Source organism: Rhinolophus sinicus, chromosome 8 (genome assembly GCF_057876585.1).
Source record: "Rhinolophus sinicus isolate RSI-liver-muscle chromosome 8, RSI-T2T, whole genome shotgun sequence".
Taxonomy (NCBI): Eukaryota; Metazoa; Chordata; class Mammalia; order Chiroptera; family Rhinolophidae; genus Rhinolophus; species Rhinolophus sinicus.
The window spans coordinates 79,243,148-79,260,843 of record NC_142508.1 but is presented as its reverse complement, the minus strand read 5'-3'; the positions used below and the strand labels follow the sequence as shown (position 1 = coordinate 79,260,843).

Below are 17,696 nucleotides of genomic sequence, written 5' to 3'. Positions count from 1 at the left end.
GTGGAAATTGAACTCACGAGAGACAGTTCTTGGAAGGCCAGGCTTGAGGCTTAGTTGTTTGCCAGGGTGTGGCTAACGCAGATGGAGGATGTAAAACCATGTCAATGGATGGAAAAGTGTGGGGAATTTTGACTTGGAGACAGCGGTTCAAGAAGATTGACTGCCTAGCTGGCTGGGGAACCGCATAGCACTGGCAGACATTCAGTGCTGGTCGTTAGACCTTGCATGCGTCACCTTCGTGTCATCTGGGCCAGGCCTCCAAACGCATCCAGAGTGAGGTTCACTAATCTAGAAAATTATTTTTCTGGGATTGATTTGTAAATCTCCTTCTAGCACTTCTGTTGCTGGCTTCCACGATCTAGGCTACTGGTAGTCTTTGAGTGATTGTGGTGGATGGTGTGCCCAGAAGCCAGATTGTAGGGAGTTAAAGAGTGATTAAAACGGCGGAAGACCATCTGTTCACAAAGTGAGTTTTGCTGCAATCCAAGAAAGGTTATAAGCCTCTCCTAATTTAGTCGGTTCATTATGCTGCACTCCCACAACACGGACTTATCCCAACTTCCCTCTCTTATTCTTGTTTCAAATCTATTCATAGTTTTTAAAGGTTATTAATCTTAGGTGATTTAAGGAAATTTTTCATGAGGCTCAGTTTTATTTGGTTCACTTCATTCTAATGCTCTCAAAGAGTTGAACCAATTTGAGACAATTTCTACTTAAAAGATGAAAAAAATGTATAAAACTTTGCTGCATTGGCAAGGAAAGAACATGTTTGTATGGGACCAAAAAGCCAAATTTATCTACAAGCATAGGAATGAATTTGAGTACTGAACAGAAAGAAGTTCTTATGATTATCATAATAAAGCAGAATAAAATCGTCAAGGCATCAAAAATGTTTGTGAAAGCCTACCCTTCGTATGCCACACTGACAGAGATTCTTTTCAGGCAGTACTAGATTTAGTCTTCAGGGGAAATAAGAGTCTCCTACTAACTAGTGGTTTATACCAGAGCCAATTAAAATTAAATGCCTTGATCAAAAATATCCAGAACTGGGAAAGTTAAGTTGGAAGTAAAAAAAAGGAAAAAGAAAGAGCTTAAGCACATTTAATAGCATCATTCTAATTAACCCAGTGAACTTATTAAAATTAAAAGTTCCAGTAATAGGCAAAGAGATAATGGAGTATTTCATCTACAAGATGAAAACGTCTTCAAGTCACGGCTGAAATGTAAAAGAAGAGAGTAGTTCCTAGTAAGACAGTAAGTCCATAGTCAAGACGTACAAGGAATGGGGTGATCAAGTGTGGTTTTGACAAATCTGCTCCCCTCCTCAGTTCACGGCCTGCTCTGGCCCAGCTCGCTCAGCCCACCTGTTCCTGGCATTGTACCCTGAGAAAAAATTCCTCTTCGTTCATAAATATAAATAAACGTATGAACTTGTCTGGGACTTCTCTACTTCCCTTTTTGCCCCTTATTTTGAGTCTATTAACAGTTTTTGATGGGCTTTGATCTTTGAAGAAAAACTGCCCTTTAGCCCTGTTCTAACTCCCTCTCACTGAAGGACCCACAGTACACGGAGCTGCCCTCTTCTAAACCACGGGAAGGGGCCTGGGAAGCCCCACTTCCCTGAGGGCCGTGGGGAGTTCCAGGTGTTTTTGCCCTTCTACTCGTGAATAAAGTAGGAGTATTTTTGGCCAGCTACTTGAAGCCGTATTTTACATTTATTGAATAATTATCATGACAGAGTAGTTCATGTGTTTGACGCACGCTTGAGAGAATCCGGTTGCACATTTGTCATTTTCAGTGACACCCAAGCTTTGAATCTGAGAAGTACGTTTAATATACCAATTAAAATGGATTGATCTACTTTGACAGGCCCTGGAGAAAAGGCAAATATGAAAGGAATGCTTTTTAGTCGTAAGAGCTTATTTTCCAAGCTGTAAGGCTCTAGATTTAGGATAAAAGTCAGTACTTACTTATTTACTCAACCTGTACGCATTTATACAGAGCTGAGCTAAAAACATAAATACTTGTTGGTCACTTACTTTTCAAGTGAATGCATAAAGGGGGGCTTTGTGCTTTGTTTTCTGAAAATACAGGTGCATACAATTTTGTATGATTTATTTTCCTGAAAATTAAAGAATACCACATATATGTAATCAATTTTTGTTTTCAAAGAGGTGATATAGTATAGTGGCTCTGCTGCACACTTACAGGATAGCGGTAAAACCAGTCCCTTCTACGTACGGACCTGGGACAGCTGTAGTAAGCTCGCTAAGCCTCACTTTCTTCCTTTGTTAAATAGGGAGAATAATTCCTAACTCATGTTGGTCAAATATGATTAAATGATCATGTATGTAAAGCGCTACCAAAATGTCTGACACGTTATAAGAGCTCGTAAATATTGTTGCTATTTTTATTTTGTTCCAAATAACTTAATTTTATAAATAATATTACTTTCTCATTAATGAGAATAAGACAAATTCTGAAAAGTCTGGAGGAAAACATTATATTTTTAACATCTTGGCTATTACTATACAAGAGTTTTTTTATTCTGTGGTTAGAGTCTTATTGGATGTTCAGTTTTGCATTCACTGACTGTTATGCTATCAGTTATTTTTCATATTATTCCTATAAAATATTATTTGTAATGCCTATGTGTTTTTTGTCATTTGCTATATTAAGATTTCCTTGACCATACACACTTTACTGTAATAATGTCTGTTCTAGAACTTTATCCTAATAAGAGCCCATTAAGATTTGATGTTTACTGCAGCATTATAGCATTTTCAAGACAGTTGATGTGTCTAAATTGCTTTTCATTAAAAGTTCTGTACTTACTCAATATTTTTCTGTTGCTAAATGAAATACTTTATATTCCATAGTGTTCATTAGCTAATGAAAATAAGGCAAGAGGCTATAAAACAATTTTACGCTTACATAAAAATCATAAATATGAAAATCACTTTAAAAATTTTCTTTCCCTAAGACATCCTTGATCCAAGCATATTGTTACAGACCTTAGTCCAGATTTGGGAATGTTGAATTTTTTAAAAATCAAATGGGTATAAGCCATGAAGTACCCAGAGTTCTGTAACAGACAGGAGCCGATTTCTTCTTGTTTTACTGCTAAAGTTCAAAACCATTTGCCAGCTCCTTGTGTTTGCTGCCTGGACCTCCCATACATGGCAGAATATTGAGAGTTTATTAAGAGAATATTTAGATTGTCAAGAGCATGCTGTTTAACTCCCAGTTTTTATAGATCAGGAAATGAGATTCAAAGAGAAAGTGACATTTACAGGTTCACGCAGGTACAGACCCAAGGCTGGAACCCAGGTGTCCTGAAGTATGGCCTGGCGAGCCATGCCCACGCTGGTGTCCACCTGGGTACAAACTGTGCATTTACTGCATGGTATTAAAGAAAACTCTTTTCAGTGACACTTTTAAAGATTGTAAGGCTGACTGTATTCAGGACCATTGTAATACTGTGTTTCCCGAAAATGAGACCCGGCTGGACCATCAACTCTAATGCGTCTTTTGGAGCAAAAATTAATATAAGACCCGGTCTTATTTTACTATAATATAAGACTGGGTCTTACATAATATAATGTAATATAATATAATATACCAGGTCTTATATTAATTTTTGCTCCCCAAGACGTATTAGAGCTGATGGTCTGGCTAGGTCTAATTTTCGGGGAAGCAGGGTAGGTGTACAGACCACTGCAATGAGATTTTCCAGTGGGGGAGAGATTGGGCTCAACCCCAATCACAGCCTGAGTAAGAGGGAATCTATAGCCACGGAGAGGATGGGGATCAGAGGATGGGAAAGCACTGAGGGGAAACATCATGGGTAAGGGGGATTCTGGGTAAGCTGACCGAAAAGGGTTCTTTGCTGAAGGCAGGCCAGAGTGAGCAGACATACCTGGGAATGGTGGGGGATGAGGGTGGGGACTCTGATTAAACTGCATTAGCAGGATTCTTGCTAAAACGGAATTTTACATAAAGCGTACATGTGACCCGAGGAGAAGGTGCAGGAGCCGGAATAAAGTTTAGCCAAGCAAAGAATCATTGTCAACAGGGCTTCTAGTATTAATGCTGGTACCCTGTGTCCTCATCGTTCTTTAATTATGACTAAGCTAGATTAGTCACAAGCCTCGTGTCTTATATTATTACGTCTCCCATCCCAGCTTTAGCATAGTGCTTCTGCAGCTGGGCCAACAAATGCTCATTTATCAACTGATGACATACCAAGAGGAAGGTGAAGCCACTGTGCAGTTTCTGTCATTCCTTTGCTTTCTCCTAGGTTGGGAAATGTTTTTATTTACTTTGTTTTTTGAGTCCCCAGAGAGTTTGATCTTGTTGATGATCATTGTATATTAAGATACTTCTTGGATACACTTTTCTAATTTATATTGAAGAAGCATTATAGGTGGGGTATTTTGCAGAAGATAATTTTAGATTTGAATTTGTGAAGAATTGGGAAGGATATACAGGACACACTAGCCTCATTAAGTAAGGAACCATTTGAATATATATATATATATATATATATATATATATATATATATATATATATATTTTATTGGGGAAGGGGGACAGGACTTTATTGGGGAACAGTGTGTACTTCCAGGACTTTTTTTTTCCAAGTGAAGTTGTTGTCCTTTCAGTCTTGGTTGTGGAGGGTGCTGTTCAGCTTTAAGTTGTTGTCCTTTCAGTCTTAGTTGTGGAGGGCGCAGCTCAGCTCCAGGTCCAGTTGCCGTTTCTAGTTGCAGGGGGCGCAACCCACCATCCCTTGCGGGAGTCAAACTGGCAACCTTGTGGTTGAGAGGATGCGCTCCAACCAACTGAGCCATCTGGGAGCTCAGCGGCAGCTCAGCTCAAGGTGCCATGTTCAATCTTAGTTGCAGGGGGCGGAGACCACCATCCCTTGCACGACTCGAGGAATCGAACTGGCAACCTTGTAGTTGAGAGCCCACTGGCCCATGTGGGAATCGAACCGGCAGCCTTCGGAGTTAGGAGCATGGAGCTCTAACTGTCTGAGCCACCAGGCTGGCCCCGCCCCCTTTATTTTAACCTATTTTGATACCCATTCTTTCTTCTAGATTTCAACCTCTTTCTCTCTTACTTCTTCTCCTCAATCTAGAGACGTGTTTAATTGTCCCCTGCTCTAAAAAGCAAAATGTGCTTCCTCAATGGTACCCCTCTCTCAAGGACCTCTCTCACTTCCCTTCTTTGCTCCCCTTTCAGACATCTTGGAAAAATAGTTGCACCATCTTTGTTTCCTCTTCTCCCAGTCACCTCTTCCTGTATACAGGCTGCTTATGCCACCACTGTGCTAAAGCCATGTGAGAAGGGTTACAGTGGCCTCCCGATTGAAAAACCCAGTGATCTCTTTCCAGATTTCACTCTGTTTGACAAAGACATTCAGCACCATTGAACACTCCCTCTTCCTTTGCACTCTGTAAAAGCATACAAGTAATTTTTGATTTCTCTCTATGTCACTGTTTCTCCCTTTCTAAATTCAGTCCTGTCGACTCTATTTCCTAAATGTTCTGACGTCTTCTCACTTGCTCCTTCTTCATTTCCACCATATAGCCCAGGTCACCACCATCTCGTAACGGCAGCCTCCAACTAATCTCCCGTGTCCACACTGCTGCCCTCTGCAAACCAGGTCTGCGTAGCAGCCATCATAATATAAGTTAATAGATGTGAAATGCTTGGGCAGGGTCTGGCCCTTAATAAGTACAACATATGTGGCTTTTATTGTTCTTCTAAAAGTGTGAATTACATTGAGTCTTTTCCTTGTTTGAAACCTTTCAGTAGCTTCTCATCCCACTAGATGGAAGCCGAAGGCCTTGTTGCCTTAGAAAGCCCTCTTGGGCCTTAACTCAGCCCTCATCTCTTGTCAGTCTTTTGCTTGCCTTTTATGCTCCAGACGCTGGTCTCCTCTCAGTTCCTCAGACACTTCAAGTCTTTCCATCTCGGGGCCTTTGCACATACTGTTCCTTCTTCCCGAAGTGCCCATCTCCAGATTTCAGTCCTTTTCATCATCCTTGCGCAGGGGCCATGCTAATTTTCTCTGTATCGTTCCAATTTTAGTAAATGTGCTGCCGAAGTGAGCACAGTCCTTTTCATCACTGAATCAGTCTCAGATTTAATGACAGACACCTCCTAAGAGAATTATTTTCCGACCATCCATCTAAAGTAGCCGCTGCCTTCAGTAACTATTATAGTGCCCTTTTCGTTTATCCTGGTATTTATCACTGTTTTTTGTTATTTAGTTATATACATATTTTCTTTATTTTTTAATCATCTGCCCCTCCCCCACTGAAATGTAAGCTTCGTGAGAGGACTTTGTCTTATTAACAGATGTTACTATTTACTGAATGACGCATTAATGGCAAGTTTGTATCCTTTACGAGCAGCTCATACCTTTCCTGCGGAGTCTTCCTCAGTTCTGAGGCTGAGTGAGCAGCGGTTGCTCTTGCCCTCAGGCACCCGTCCAGGGCATTGTAGTTGGTACCCTGCTGAACTTCACCTATAGCTTATCTTCTCTGTTATATGGAAAGTTCCTGAAGAAGAGGGATGAGGTCTCATCTATCTTGCTACCATCCCTGGTGCCTACTGATCCCTGGTGCCTACTGTGATGTGTGGATGAGGGGAAAATGGACAAGCCCTCGGAGGCAGGACCATTCCTAGTACACAGAACTGTTGAGTTGTGATTTCATTGCTGTGGAAGACGTTTCGGTTGACGCTGCTGTGAGTGATGGTAGTGTTTCCTTCGCAGTCGGGTGCCCAGTGAGAACCCATGCTAGAAACAGTTCTGCCTCAGCCGGTAAAGATGGCTCCTTGGAGTTAAAGGCTTGTTGGATTCTAGAGCTTGCTGGTTACCTTTGTATCTCTTTGGTCCCTAATCCAGTGGCTGTAAATATGGCCATAGGTTCTCCCTGGCACTGTCTTACCAGCCCAGTCTTTTTTGTTCTTGGGATGAGCATCTGGTGCCAAAAGAAAGGAACAGAGGTTGTTACACTTGTGTCTCTTCAAGACCACCCTTCTCAGGTGCCTTTCATGTTATAATAACTGCCCCTGGGGGCTGTCCACTCATTTCCAGGCACAAGTGGAGTCGCGCACTTGGCCCTTCTCCAGTGCACTGAAAGCCGGCTGTGCAGCCAGTAAATGAGGCGGCCAGACTTAGCGAGAACTCCAGGCCAGAGCAGTTCAGAGCCCTGGATTCTGCTGCTGCACCTGCCACTGCCTTGCTCCAGGGCCTGGGCCACTGGCCCTGTGTGGGCCTCGCGTCCTCATCCATCAGGCGGATGACGGAACATCTAAGGGCGAATTTCAGCCCTAACATAGCGCAGAGGTGTGCTTCTCTGGCTGGAGGGGAGGCCTGCCACCCGTCTCTGTCAATGAGTCCCTCACACCTTTGTCATGACCCACCCACTCTGGGTGGTAGAAACGGCCCCTTCCGCCTCTGACATTTTCACCTCAGATACCAGAGACCTGATGTGGCCAGTGTAAGCACCCGAAGGAGAAAAGCCAAACACAAGTCGGCATGCTGTGCGTGCTCCTTTTTACCCCATGAGTGCTTTTGTGTCCCATTAGAGGCCTTTCACACCGGAAGCCCTTTGAAATGACAGGGAAACCCTGAGAGGGAAATGACTCCCCTCTCCTGCCTCTGCCTCCCTGTCTCACCCTCATTTCACCTGTCTTCCCTGGTGTTGATCTTTGCTGTTGTGTTTCCTGTTTCTCATCATTTGTCCTTCCCTCTGGCTGTGATGAAAGCTGTGTAAACACCAGGGGTCAGGTCAGGGTTTCAGGGCAGGGGCCCACAGGATCATTGTAGCATCATTTCCAGGAAGTAGGCGAGACCGTTAACACTGTCGTTTCTTTAAGATAAAAATATAGAAACATGCAGTTACAGCAAATGCTTAGAAAGAAACAGTTTACAGATTATTTTGTGGTGACAACGTAATGACCAGCAGTGTCTCCAAGATAACTGCAGTTATTGAATGGACTGCTGTCAAAAAAAATGGGTTTACTCATTCAGGCATTTGAAACTGTGTTTGCAGTTTGGGAATAGTGTTTATCATTCATTTGTTTCCCTCTTAAATAAAGCTTATACTAGAATCACTAATGTAATGTAGAAATGCAAGGATCCTAAAGGGCCATTTTCTTTCTGGCCAGCTCTACTCTCGAGTCAAGTTTAGCTTTTTAACCATGCCTGACATTATTCCTCAGATATTTCTACTTACCTTTCCTCTGCTTCCCTATTAATTTTCTCTGTGTTGCTTCTTTGGCTTGGTTGGAAATGTCAGAACAAGATGCCAATGTGTTCCAGTCAGGATGCGCCTGTGTTCAGCTGCCGTAGCCTGTTCCTTGGCTCCTGCAGGAAAAATATCGCGGTGTGATGGCTCTAGTTGGAATTGAGATGTATAAAGCATCTGCCTGGTTTCTTCAGCTAATGAGGTTTTGCTGAAAAATGAGTGTAATGAAAAGATGCTGAATGTTGGCAGGACCTACCGATGAAGGCTAATGAGCGTAAATGAGTTTCTGTGAGACCCCAGGAGGAGGGTATAGGACGTTTCACGGGCGCTGCCCTTGACGCAAGAACAGCCCCGGGAGAGGTGTGACCCAGTCATTTGTCGGCTTCTTTTTCTCTTCCCTTCTCTCACCTCCTCCCGTGTCCTTCTTTCAATACAAGACCTATCCCGGCCAATCCCAGTGCATTATTTTATGCAGCATAGGGCATTTTAAAAATAAAGCTACTTAGACCGGGGCTCAATACAGTGTTGCAAAACTAAGAATTATGAGTTTTACGTGCTGTAGACATTATTTAATAGAAGAGGTAATTTTTTAATTTAATTCCCAAGAACTTAAGAATTATGTTCTATCAAAAAGCATGTAAGGGGAGGTCCAAGATGGCTGATTAGGTACACGCTAAGCCTACTGCATCCCAGGATCACACCAAAATTACAAATAACTTGTAGAACATCAACCTCAAGAACACCTGAAGGCCAGTTGGAGAGAACCCCTATAACTGGGGATATAAAGAAGAGGCCACGTGGAGACTGGGACAAGAAACCAAACCAAAATACAAAGATCTTCTTTCTGAACTGGGCGAGCACGTAGAAAATAAACTTGACTTTGAGGATTTCATGATCATACTGTTAAATGTCACTGTGATGTCAGATTTGCTACGAAATGGATAGCATGTAAAAATCATGAAATAAACAGCTTTAAACATGTAGTTAGACAAAATTGTCTTAAAAACATATGAGAAAACAGGTGTTTCATAGACGACACTTGGAACTGAGTTTTCTGAACCCTTAACTCACGAGGATGAAGAGTGGACTTTTGGTGGAAACACAAAGGCTTTTGCTCCCCATATTGCAACACGTTTCTACAACCAGGTGATGGTAGATTGCATGTGTCAGCTTGACTGGGACATGGCATTTGGTCAAACGTTATTCTGGATGAGGTGAGGGTGTTTTTGTCTGAGAGGTGGACCGAGCGCGTCAGACTGCCTTTCCCGGGTGGGTGGGCTTCATGCAGGAAGGCCTGACTGCAACCGGAGCTGACCCTCCCTCCAGTAAGAGAGGATTGTCTGCCTGATGGCCTTAAACTGCGACACGAGCTTCTTCCTGCCTTTGGATTTGAAGTGGGGCTTGAGCCTCCTGGTCTTTGGGCTGGAACTCCAGCGTCAGCTCTCCTGGGTCTCCAGCTTGCTGACCCACCCTGCAGACCTCGAGACTTTCCAGCCTCCACAGTGTCCCAGACAATTCTTTACAGTGAATCTCTTTCTGCTCTGCACGCACGCACGCATGCACCCTATTGCTTCTGTTTCTCTGGAGAACCCTGACTAATACAAGCCACAACAGCAAGCAGCATATAATCTGAAATGTACACTGTGACACACGCCATATTGACTTTAGACTAGACACACGTACAGTCAGGTTTAAGCGCTACCACTGACTAGATGGATGACCTTTCACAATCATTTCGCCTTTCTCTGTATCCGTTTTCTGATCTTTAAAAACGAGAATTCTTGTGACAGCACATCATATAGTGCTTAAGTGACATAGGCACATGGCGGGTACTCGAGATATCGTAATTCCATGACATTCTAAGCTGGACTTCAAATAAAGTAATAATATAAATCTTATTAATGAGCTTACTTCCATGAATAAGTTGTAAGTGGACATCTGTGTATCTTCCTGTGCCAATCTCGTAGAAAAGGTTTAGAGTCTTCCCATTGCCCAAATCCTGTCCTGCTATCTGTTCTGGTAACTTTCTTCTAGTGACCTGCATAATCCAATGATAGTAATGTCTCTGAATGATTGATGCTGAGTGTGTCTTCCATTCTTAGAAGCGAAAGTAAAACCTAATGCTTACGGCTTCCACCGTGTAACCATAACCATGTCCAGAGAGTCAGTGCAGAAGGTTGACTAGCCGTAAGTGATAAAAGATATGAAAAATGACATTATAAGTATGATACGGCTACAAAACAGAATACTAAGCAGTTATAACAAAAAGGAAGACGTGTTCTGTGTACTAATACATGAAAAGAACACAGTGATGTATAATTATTAAGTGGAAAAATGGCTGTAATATGCTGCCTTTTGTCTAAAAATGTGAGAAACTAAGACAATAGATTCTTGTTTGTGTTGATAGGCAAAAGGAAACTCTGGAAAGAGGCATAAGTCACCATGGCCATGACCTGGTTGGTGGCCGGTGGGAAACCGGTGGATGCAGGGACCACAGGTGGGAGAGGCGTTTACCGAAATGTTTCATAATAGAAAATTTTTTGAACCATATGAATTAATTATCTGTTGAAAACTTAAAGAACAAGGGGAAGGCAAACCATCGGGCACATTCACATCAAGTTTCTCTGTGTGCCTCTGAGCGGTGCATTGCTGTTTCATTCTTGGTTCCCAGCTGCAGAGCCCCTAGCCTGCTACTTTGACCTGACTGGAGTAGTTTGGGGACTAGACTCTAGACAGGTGTACATGCGGTGTCTTAATTGATGTAGTTTTCAATTTTGAGCAAGATAAGTTGCAGTATTAATAGTGCTCAGCTTGTAGGTAGGTCATGCTCCAAAGTTCCTCTTGCACTTACACTTAAAAATGGTTATGATGGTAAATGTTATGGGGTGTTGCTGTTCATCACAATAAATGTTTTAAAATTCCAATCTGACTTTACTCATTGATAGAAATGAAAGTTTAAAATCAAAATATTTCCAACTACAGGTTGTTGGTGGTCAGTCGTGTGATTAAAGTGACTTGTGTTCATGTCTTGGTAGCTTATATAAATATGTGGACCCTTAGTTATGTTTATTTCCCGTTGTTAAAAATATCCTGTTCATGTTTGCAAATATCTGTTGCCTGTGCTCAAGGGAAGATGTGTGTAGTGCTAATCAATGTGAGCAGCGATTCTAAGATCAAAAAAGAAATAAGTTTCTTCCTTCAGACCATCCAATGAGTACCAGCTGCTTTTCCTTTAGTATCGAGTGCTGTGTACAAGCTCTGTGAGGAAAGTGAGCACGAGGGCCCCTCAGGGGGCTCAGTGTAGTTACGCAGACTGCTCAGAAGCAAGCAGAGGCCCTTCCACAGAGCTGGCATGAGTATGGCCAGGTGACTCATAGCTATGCTGGGACACCCTGGTGTTTGGGGGAGTCTCTGGAGGAGACTGGGTTGGAAGAATGAGTCAAGAACTGAGCAGACAGAAAGGAACACAAGGGGCTGTCCACGTGTGGGAGGATGGTGGATGGAAACTTGGGATGGACGTGAGTGGTTTTTTATTTTTATTTTTTAAGCGGAGTGTTCCAAGGCAAACAGATGGGAGACGAACAGGGGACTGCAGGCAGCAGCGAAGTTATAAATGTTTGTGGGAAGTTGGGAAAGACGGCTTTCTTTGGGAATGCCTGGTTTTGGAGCACAGAAGTGACAGGATAGGACTTGTACGTGGGTATTTCCATTTTCAAACCTGCTCTTTGCACTCTTGGAAAGGGAGAATGAGAGAGGGCTTCTGAGCACAGATCTCCACTCAGACTGCCTGGGTCTGAATCCTAGCTCTGCTGTGGACGAGCTCTGTGACCTTGGATAAGTTAATTAAGCTTTCTGGGCCTCATTTTTGTTTTCTGTGAAATGGGGATAATGGTTTGTTGAAGCTCTTAGCACCGAGCCTCACACCCAGAATGTGGAGGGTTATGTGAAGTGTTTGTTGCTGCTGCTGTTACTTTTCAATCCTGAATGTTGCTGTAGAAATGAAAAAGAGATTCAAGATACTTTATGAAGGAAGGCTTAACAGGGGATTGGTGACAAATTGGATGTGGAGGGTAAAAGTGGGGACTCAGAGATCAGGGTGAGGTTCTGTGCTGGATGAGCCTGCTTGGGGGGGAGGTGGCGTTCATTAGTTGCGTTTTAGAATTATTGACTTTGGAAAGAACCAAGAGAAAATGTCCACAAAGCAGTTAAAAAGGTGAGAACTAGAACTCAGGAGAAAGTTCAAGACTAGAACTATATATATGGCATCGTCTCCTTAAAGGTGACGATTGATGCTGCCAGAGTGAATGAGTTTGGTGAGAGAAAGAGAAACAAGTGCAACGATGAATAGAAGACCAAGGCCCTAAGTGCGACCATTTCCGTCTCTAAACGCAAAGCAGGTCAGGTGGGGGCTACAGAGTTACAGAGGCCAGCAAGGTAGGGAGGTGGTTATAGTCTGTGTTTGAAAAAGAGGAGGGAAAATTGGGAAGGTGGTAAATCACCTGAGGGGTTCTTTTAAAAGCGGTTTGCAATTCTTTGGTGAAGAACTAGCCATAATGGGATAATGGATGGTCCTAGTATCTTAGAACGATGGACATCAGTGGGACCTAGGGTGACATAGGTATTCCTGCAAATACCAACAAGGAAGAGAGGGCCAGCGTTCCTAGGACAGGTGTGAAAGTAATAAGTACAGCGGTAGCTAGTATTACTGCCCTTGCTTGTTATTTTGCGTCAAATACTGTGCTCAGCGGTTAGTTCTCCATAAATCCTCAGCAAGTCTTTGACATAGAGACAATTACTATGTTCTCTGCAGAAGTGAAATTTGGAAACCACCTAAATGTCCATCAAAATGAATATTCCTGAAGTAAATTATGGTATGTCCTTTAAAATGGCCTGCAGCCATTTTTTTAAATGAGATAAAGAAAGATATCAGTGAAAAATTTTTACGTTTTGATAAATACATATTTGAAAACATACCTGTTGTTCACTCTCCCAGTAGACGCTCAACTCCTCAGGGAGGGACACCGGGCCCTATCACCTTGTGCCGTGAGGGTCTAGTATGGAGTGCAGTGTATTAGCAGCCTTAACTGCTGGTCAGGTGAATGAGTGTGCAAATGCGTGTACACACAGAGAGCACTCGGGCTGCACAGGGCTCAAGTACTGTGTGTGTGTGTGTGTGTGTGTGTGCGCGCGCACATGTTGTGAACTTAAAAGCAAAAAACATTATAATATTATTATGGAAAATATTCAGAAATAGAAGGCATTAATTAATATCAGAAAGTTTCCAGAGGGATTTCATAGGTTTAGACAAGAGTGTTGGTGGTTTGAAGAAAACAGTGAAAACAGAGTAAAGATGGTTCCAACTTTGTCAGTGAAACGCATGTTGGGGTGGGACTGCCCATGCTGAATTCTTTCTGTGGCTGGGGTCCCACTTGGGTCGGGGTTGAAGGCCTAAGCACGTTATGGTAGATGGTTTGCGAATTGGAACCTTGTGAAATGCTGAGTTTTTACAATGCAGGAGATCTTCAACCATCTACTAGTCCCCTCACCAGATGTTCAGTGTGCTTCCACATGTGTAGTGGGCGTTTTAGACCTGAGTAACTCTCTCACATGGACGGAACCACATTACCCTAAACAGGCCTATGATTCAGGAAGAAGATACCCACTTGCTCGTTAGGATCTGTAAGCTGCCTCATTTATTGTTATTGAAATGTTGTCTGCATTCTAGTATATGGTTCACTTGCTTTTTATTTAAGAATCCCTAATTGTCCTGAAGATTATAGATAATGGCCCACTCTAAGGTTACTCTTTCTTTTGGTGAGTAAATACTAGCTCTCATCCAAGAAAAATAAGGCTTAATGTGTTCATCTGTCATTAGAAATCTTGATGAGACGCTGAATAATTTTTTCTCATCCTTTTGAGTAACATTAACTTTTAAGTTCTTTATCAAATAAAAATAGAATTTATAGCATTTTATATACATATTTGTTTTTGTTGGGTTGTTACATCATATTCTCTCTTATGGAGTCATTTAAATCACAGGGAAGTCTGCCTGAAATGGCATTTTCATGATTCTGGGAACCATATCTGGGATTGTATGATATTTACTGCTGATGTATGTATTCTGGTACTTCTTGCCTTCCATCGTACATAAATTCTAGTGGCATATTGAACACCAAGAGAAGAACTGATTAATGGCAAATCAAGTGTTTTACAGCATAATTTTGGGAATGTTGGACTCATTACTATTAGGTTAGTGAAAAAATAATTGCGGTTTAAAATGTTAAAATCAATTGCAAAAACCGCAATTACCTTTGCACCCACCTAATATAAAGAAATGATATCTGATGAGTATTTTCAGAGCTTCCTAATACTATAATTTATTGGTCCTTCTTAATGTTCTCTGTTGATTATATACAGGCTCAGAGGTGGGTTCCTTTTAACAACGTATAACACGTGCTACAGTGAATCTTCCCACACAAAAAAGAGCAGCAGATATCCAGCACTACTTTTGACTAGAACTGTTAAGCCCAGCAGCTTGTAGTTCATGAACACAGTGCTAATTGATAGTCAACAGGTACTTCCTTCTCCACCGTAGGAACTACATATTACAGTGAAGCCATTTGGATGGATAAGACGCCAAAGGAAAATGGGCTAACGAAAAAGGCAATAGCCTTATGTGTGGTTAAGATGTCAAATGAACAATTTTAACTCACAATCATTTTTTTACACTGAATACATAAATTGGGTTTTTATTTTTAGTTCCTTCCCTTCCCTTCAGAGTTAAATGATGGAAAATGATTCTCGGTTGCCAAACTACTCTTATGCATCATTCAAAATAGCCCTGACAGGCTGGCCCCTCTGGTAGTGGTGAGATTTATGGCTTTCCATCCCTCGGTGCTCCATGACTCTGTCTACACCATCAAATTGATGAGTAGGCAGTGAAGAGCCAGCTAAGAGAGGTGACCACTTACAGCCAGCTCGTGTCCATCATTTTAATGAACGGCTTAGAGGTGGTTACTGTTGTCCTTGACTCATTGCAGCTGATGATGACCAGGCCTTCTAAGACCTTCCCCTCCCTCATTCTGTATTACAGGGCCCACTGGAAAATGATCTGGTAGTTCACGTGGCACTCATAGCGGAAAGCCAACGGTATGAAATCCACGTGGGCCGGGTGTTCTTGGTGGGGAGGGGGGATGATTGCTGTATACTTACAATATTGAGTGTGGCAGTAGAGATTAATTTCATAGACCCCTTGACGTGGTTTTAAGCATGTCATTAACGTCACTTCAAGTGCCAGAACAACATTCTTTTCATGTTTAACAATCATTTTTCGTTGATGTGAAGATTAAAGACCCTGGGCAGTGCCAGAGTTGCCTGGGGTGCACTTTTGAGAAATGACTACAAACAGATGATGGGGATTCCCCAAATCAGTGCTCACCCTCTGTGCCAGTCCCACGAGCTCCCCTCTGACATATGGTGAGACCCCAGAGGGGCTCTGGATTGCAATCCAGACGGCACATTGCTGACACACATTAAAAATGTGCTTCGACTTAGCACTGCCTCTTCCCTTTTCTCCCCCTCCTGGCATTTTCCAAGCTAGTAAATGCATTGTCTCAAAACCTCTCTCTCTTTTCTCCCTATGTTCTTTAGCCTTCAAGTTTTCCTCAACACGTATGGTATTCAGACTCAGACTCCTCAACAGGTGGAACCCATTCAGATATGGGCACAGCAGGAGCTCGTGAAAGTGAGTCAGTGTGTTTCTTCCCTGTGTGGAGCTGTGAGAGCCTGGGGAGAGGCTTCCTGTAGTCAAGGGGTGCAGTTAAAATGCGGTTCTGAGATAGCACTGTTAATCCCAAAGTCCTTCTAACTCAGTTGAGAAACCCGCTTTATCAGACATTGTTAATGAAAGGCCAACCGCACTGTGTGTGTGTATATTATGTGCACAGGGCTTATTGAGTGCTCCCCCTTGTAAAGTCTATTTCTAACCTAGACTGGGCACTTAAATAACAAATTAGCCTTAATTTTAGTAGTTGTGTAAACTAACCTTTACATTTGGTTTGATTACTTTCCATTTTATTAACAGTGAAACAAACCTCCTCATCTAAATGTGTATTGGTAATAATTACTTTCCTTTTTCTATTTTCTTACTGATTGGCGTCAGCAGTAATTCCTTCCTCTTTGGTTCGCTGGGTTTCAAAATGGTTATCAAGAAACCTCTGAGTTTATTTTTAATACCTATTCGGGTTGGATTAAAAGGCGCCTTTTGCGGCCTTCTGCATGCCCTGCTCTGCGGATGGCTGCAGAGTGGCTCAGTGCAGGGGCATTCCTGCTCACTCGGGACGGGGACGCGTTGGCTCCCACTAGTTACTCCTAAACTTCCACTTTTCTTTGGTAATTGTTCAGTACGGAAACAAACTCTGCAATATTTGGTGGAAGTGTTTGGAATAGTCCCTCAAGTGATGGAGTTTGAGTCACTTGGGTTGATATCCATGTTTGTGATCAAAGCCTCGATGCTATGACAGAGACTAAAAGCTTAGAGAAGCGAGGTACACACTGCATGAGGAAATGCAGGGCTCAGGGCAGCTGCTAAGGGGACTGGACCCTACCCATTGGCCGTGAAACCAGAAGCTGGGTGGCCGGTCACCCAGAGCACAGCCCTTCGAGAGCCCTGAAACCTCATCTAACAAAGTCACAGCTCTTTCTTTGCCAACTGAAGAGATAAGGCCAAAAATGCAAGATGCCCTAAAGTCGGTAACACTTTCAAATCACCCCAAGATCCGAATGACGGGAAGCTGGTTTTTATGTAAGAAGAGGGTAAATGAGCCCCAGAGGGAACTGAGGCTGTGCAGGCCAGAGAGAAGCAGCATGGACGGGATGGTCTCAGGCGCTTCCTCGGGGCACGTTCTTAGGTGCAGACGGTGGTGCAGACCGTGTTTGCTGATGTGCTTTCGTGATCTCCCTCTGAAAGCCCCAGGGAACCGTAACAAAGGTTTTTGTTCTTTGATAAACATGCTCTCAAAGTAAATTAACCCGAATCTGTTTTCTTCAGGCCTGATTTATATTAGCAACGTTTTTCATGGTAAGTGGGTCTATACTCTACCAAACAACATGCAGTCAAGATCGAAAAGACCAACGTGGCTCCAAGTGACTTGAATAAGGCATATTGTATTCATTCATTCATCAGCACACGTGCTGTGTGCAGAGCGCAGTGGGGCACTCAGATAAAATGACTGTCCCTGTTCTCAGTGACCTCTGAGTCTAGTTGCCTAAGGGGTTGTGAGAGGAAGCAGAACCATTTACTTATAGCATATGGTTTAAATTTTTCATACAATTCATGTAATCAGAAAAATCGATAAAGACATTTCTATTTTGGTGGGAAATACTTGAAGATGGGAATCTAGTCGGTGATGTGTGGCCCCATTTTTTAAAACT

General features: G+C 42.6%; 1 protein-coding gene and 1 non-coding gene across 5 annotated transcripts in view; one reads left to right on the top strand and one right to left on the bottom strand.

Annotated features, from left to right (window-relative positions):
- The window catches only part of PHKB (phosphorylase kinase regulatory subunit beta), a 122,337-nt gene that overhangs the window by 72,146 nt on the left and 32,495 nt on the right, over nucleotides 1–17,696 (top strand). For all 4 annotated transcript variants that reach the window (XM_019731864.3, XM_019731865.3, XM_019731866.3 and 1 more), the window contains 2 exons: nucleotides 15,358–15,413; nucleotides 15,915–16,008. In XM_019731864.3, the coding sequence (XP_019587423.1) occupies nucleotides 15,358–15,413; nucleotides 15,915–16,008 (150 nt within the window). The remainder of the gene's footprint in view (nucleotides 1–15,357; nucleotides 15,414–15,914; nucleotides 16,009–17,696) is intronic.
- On the bottom strand, nucleotides 6,014–6,120 carry LOC141567762 (U6 spliceosomal RNA). Its single transcript, XR_012490592.2, has one exon. It is a non-coding gene; the product is annotated as a U6 spliceosomal RNA (small nuclear RNA).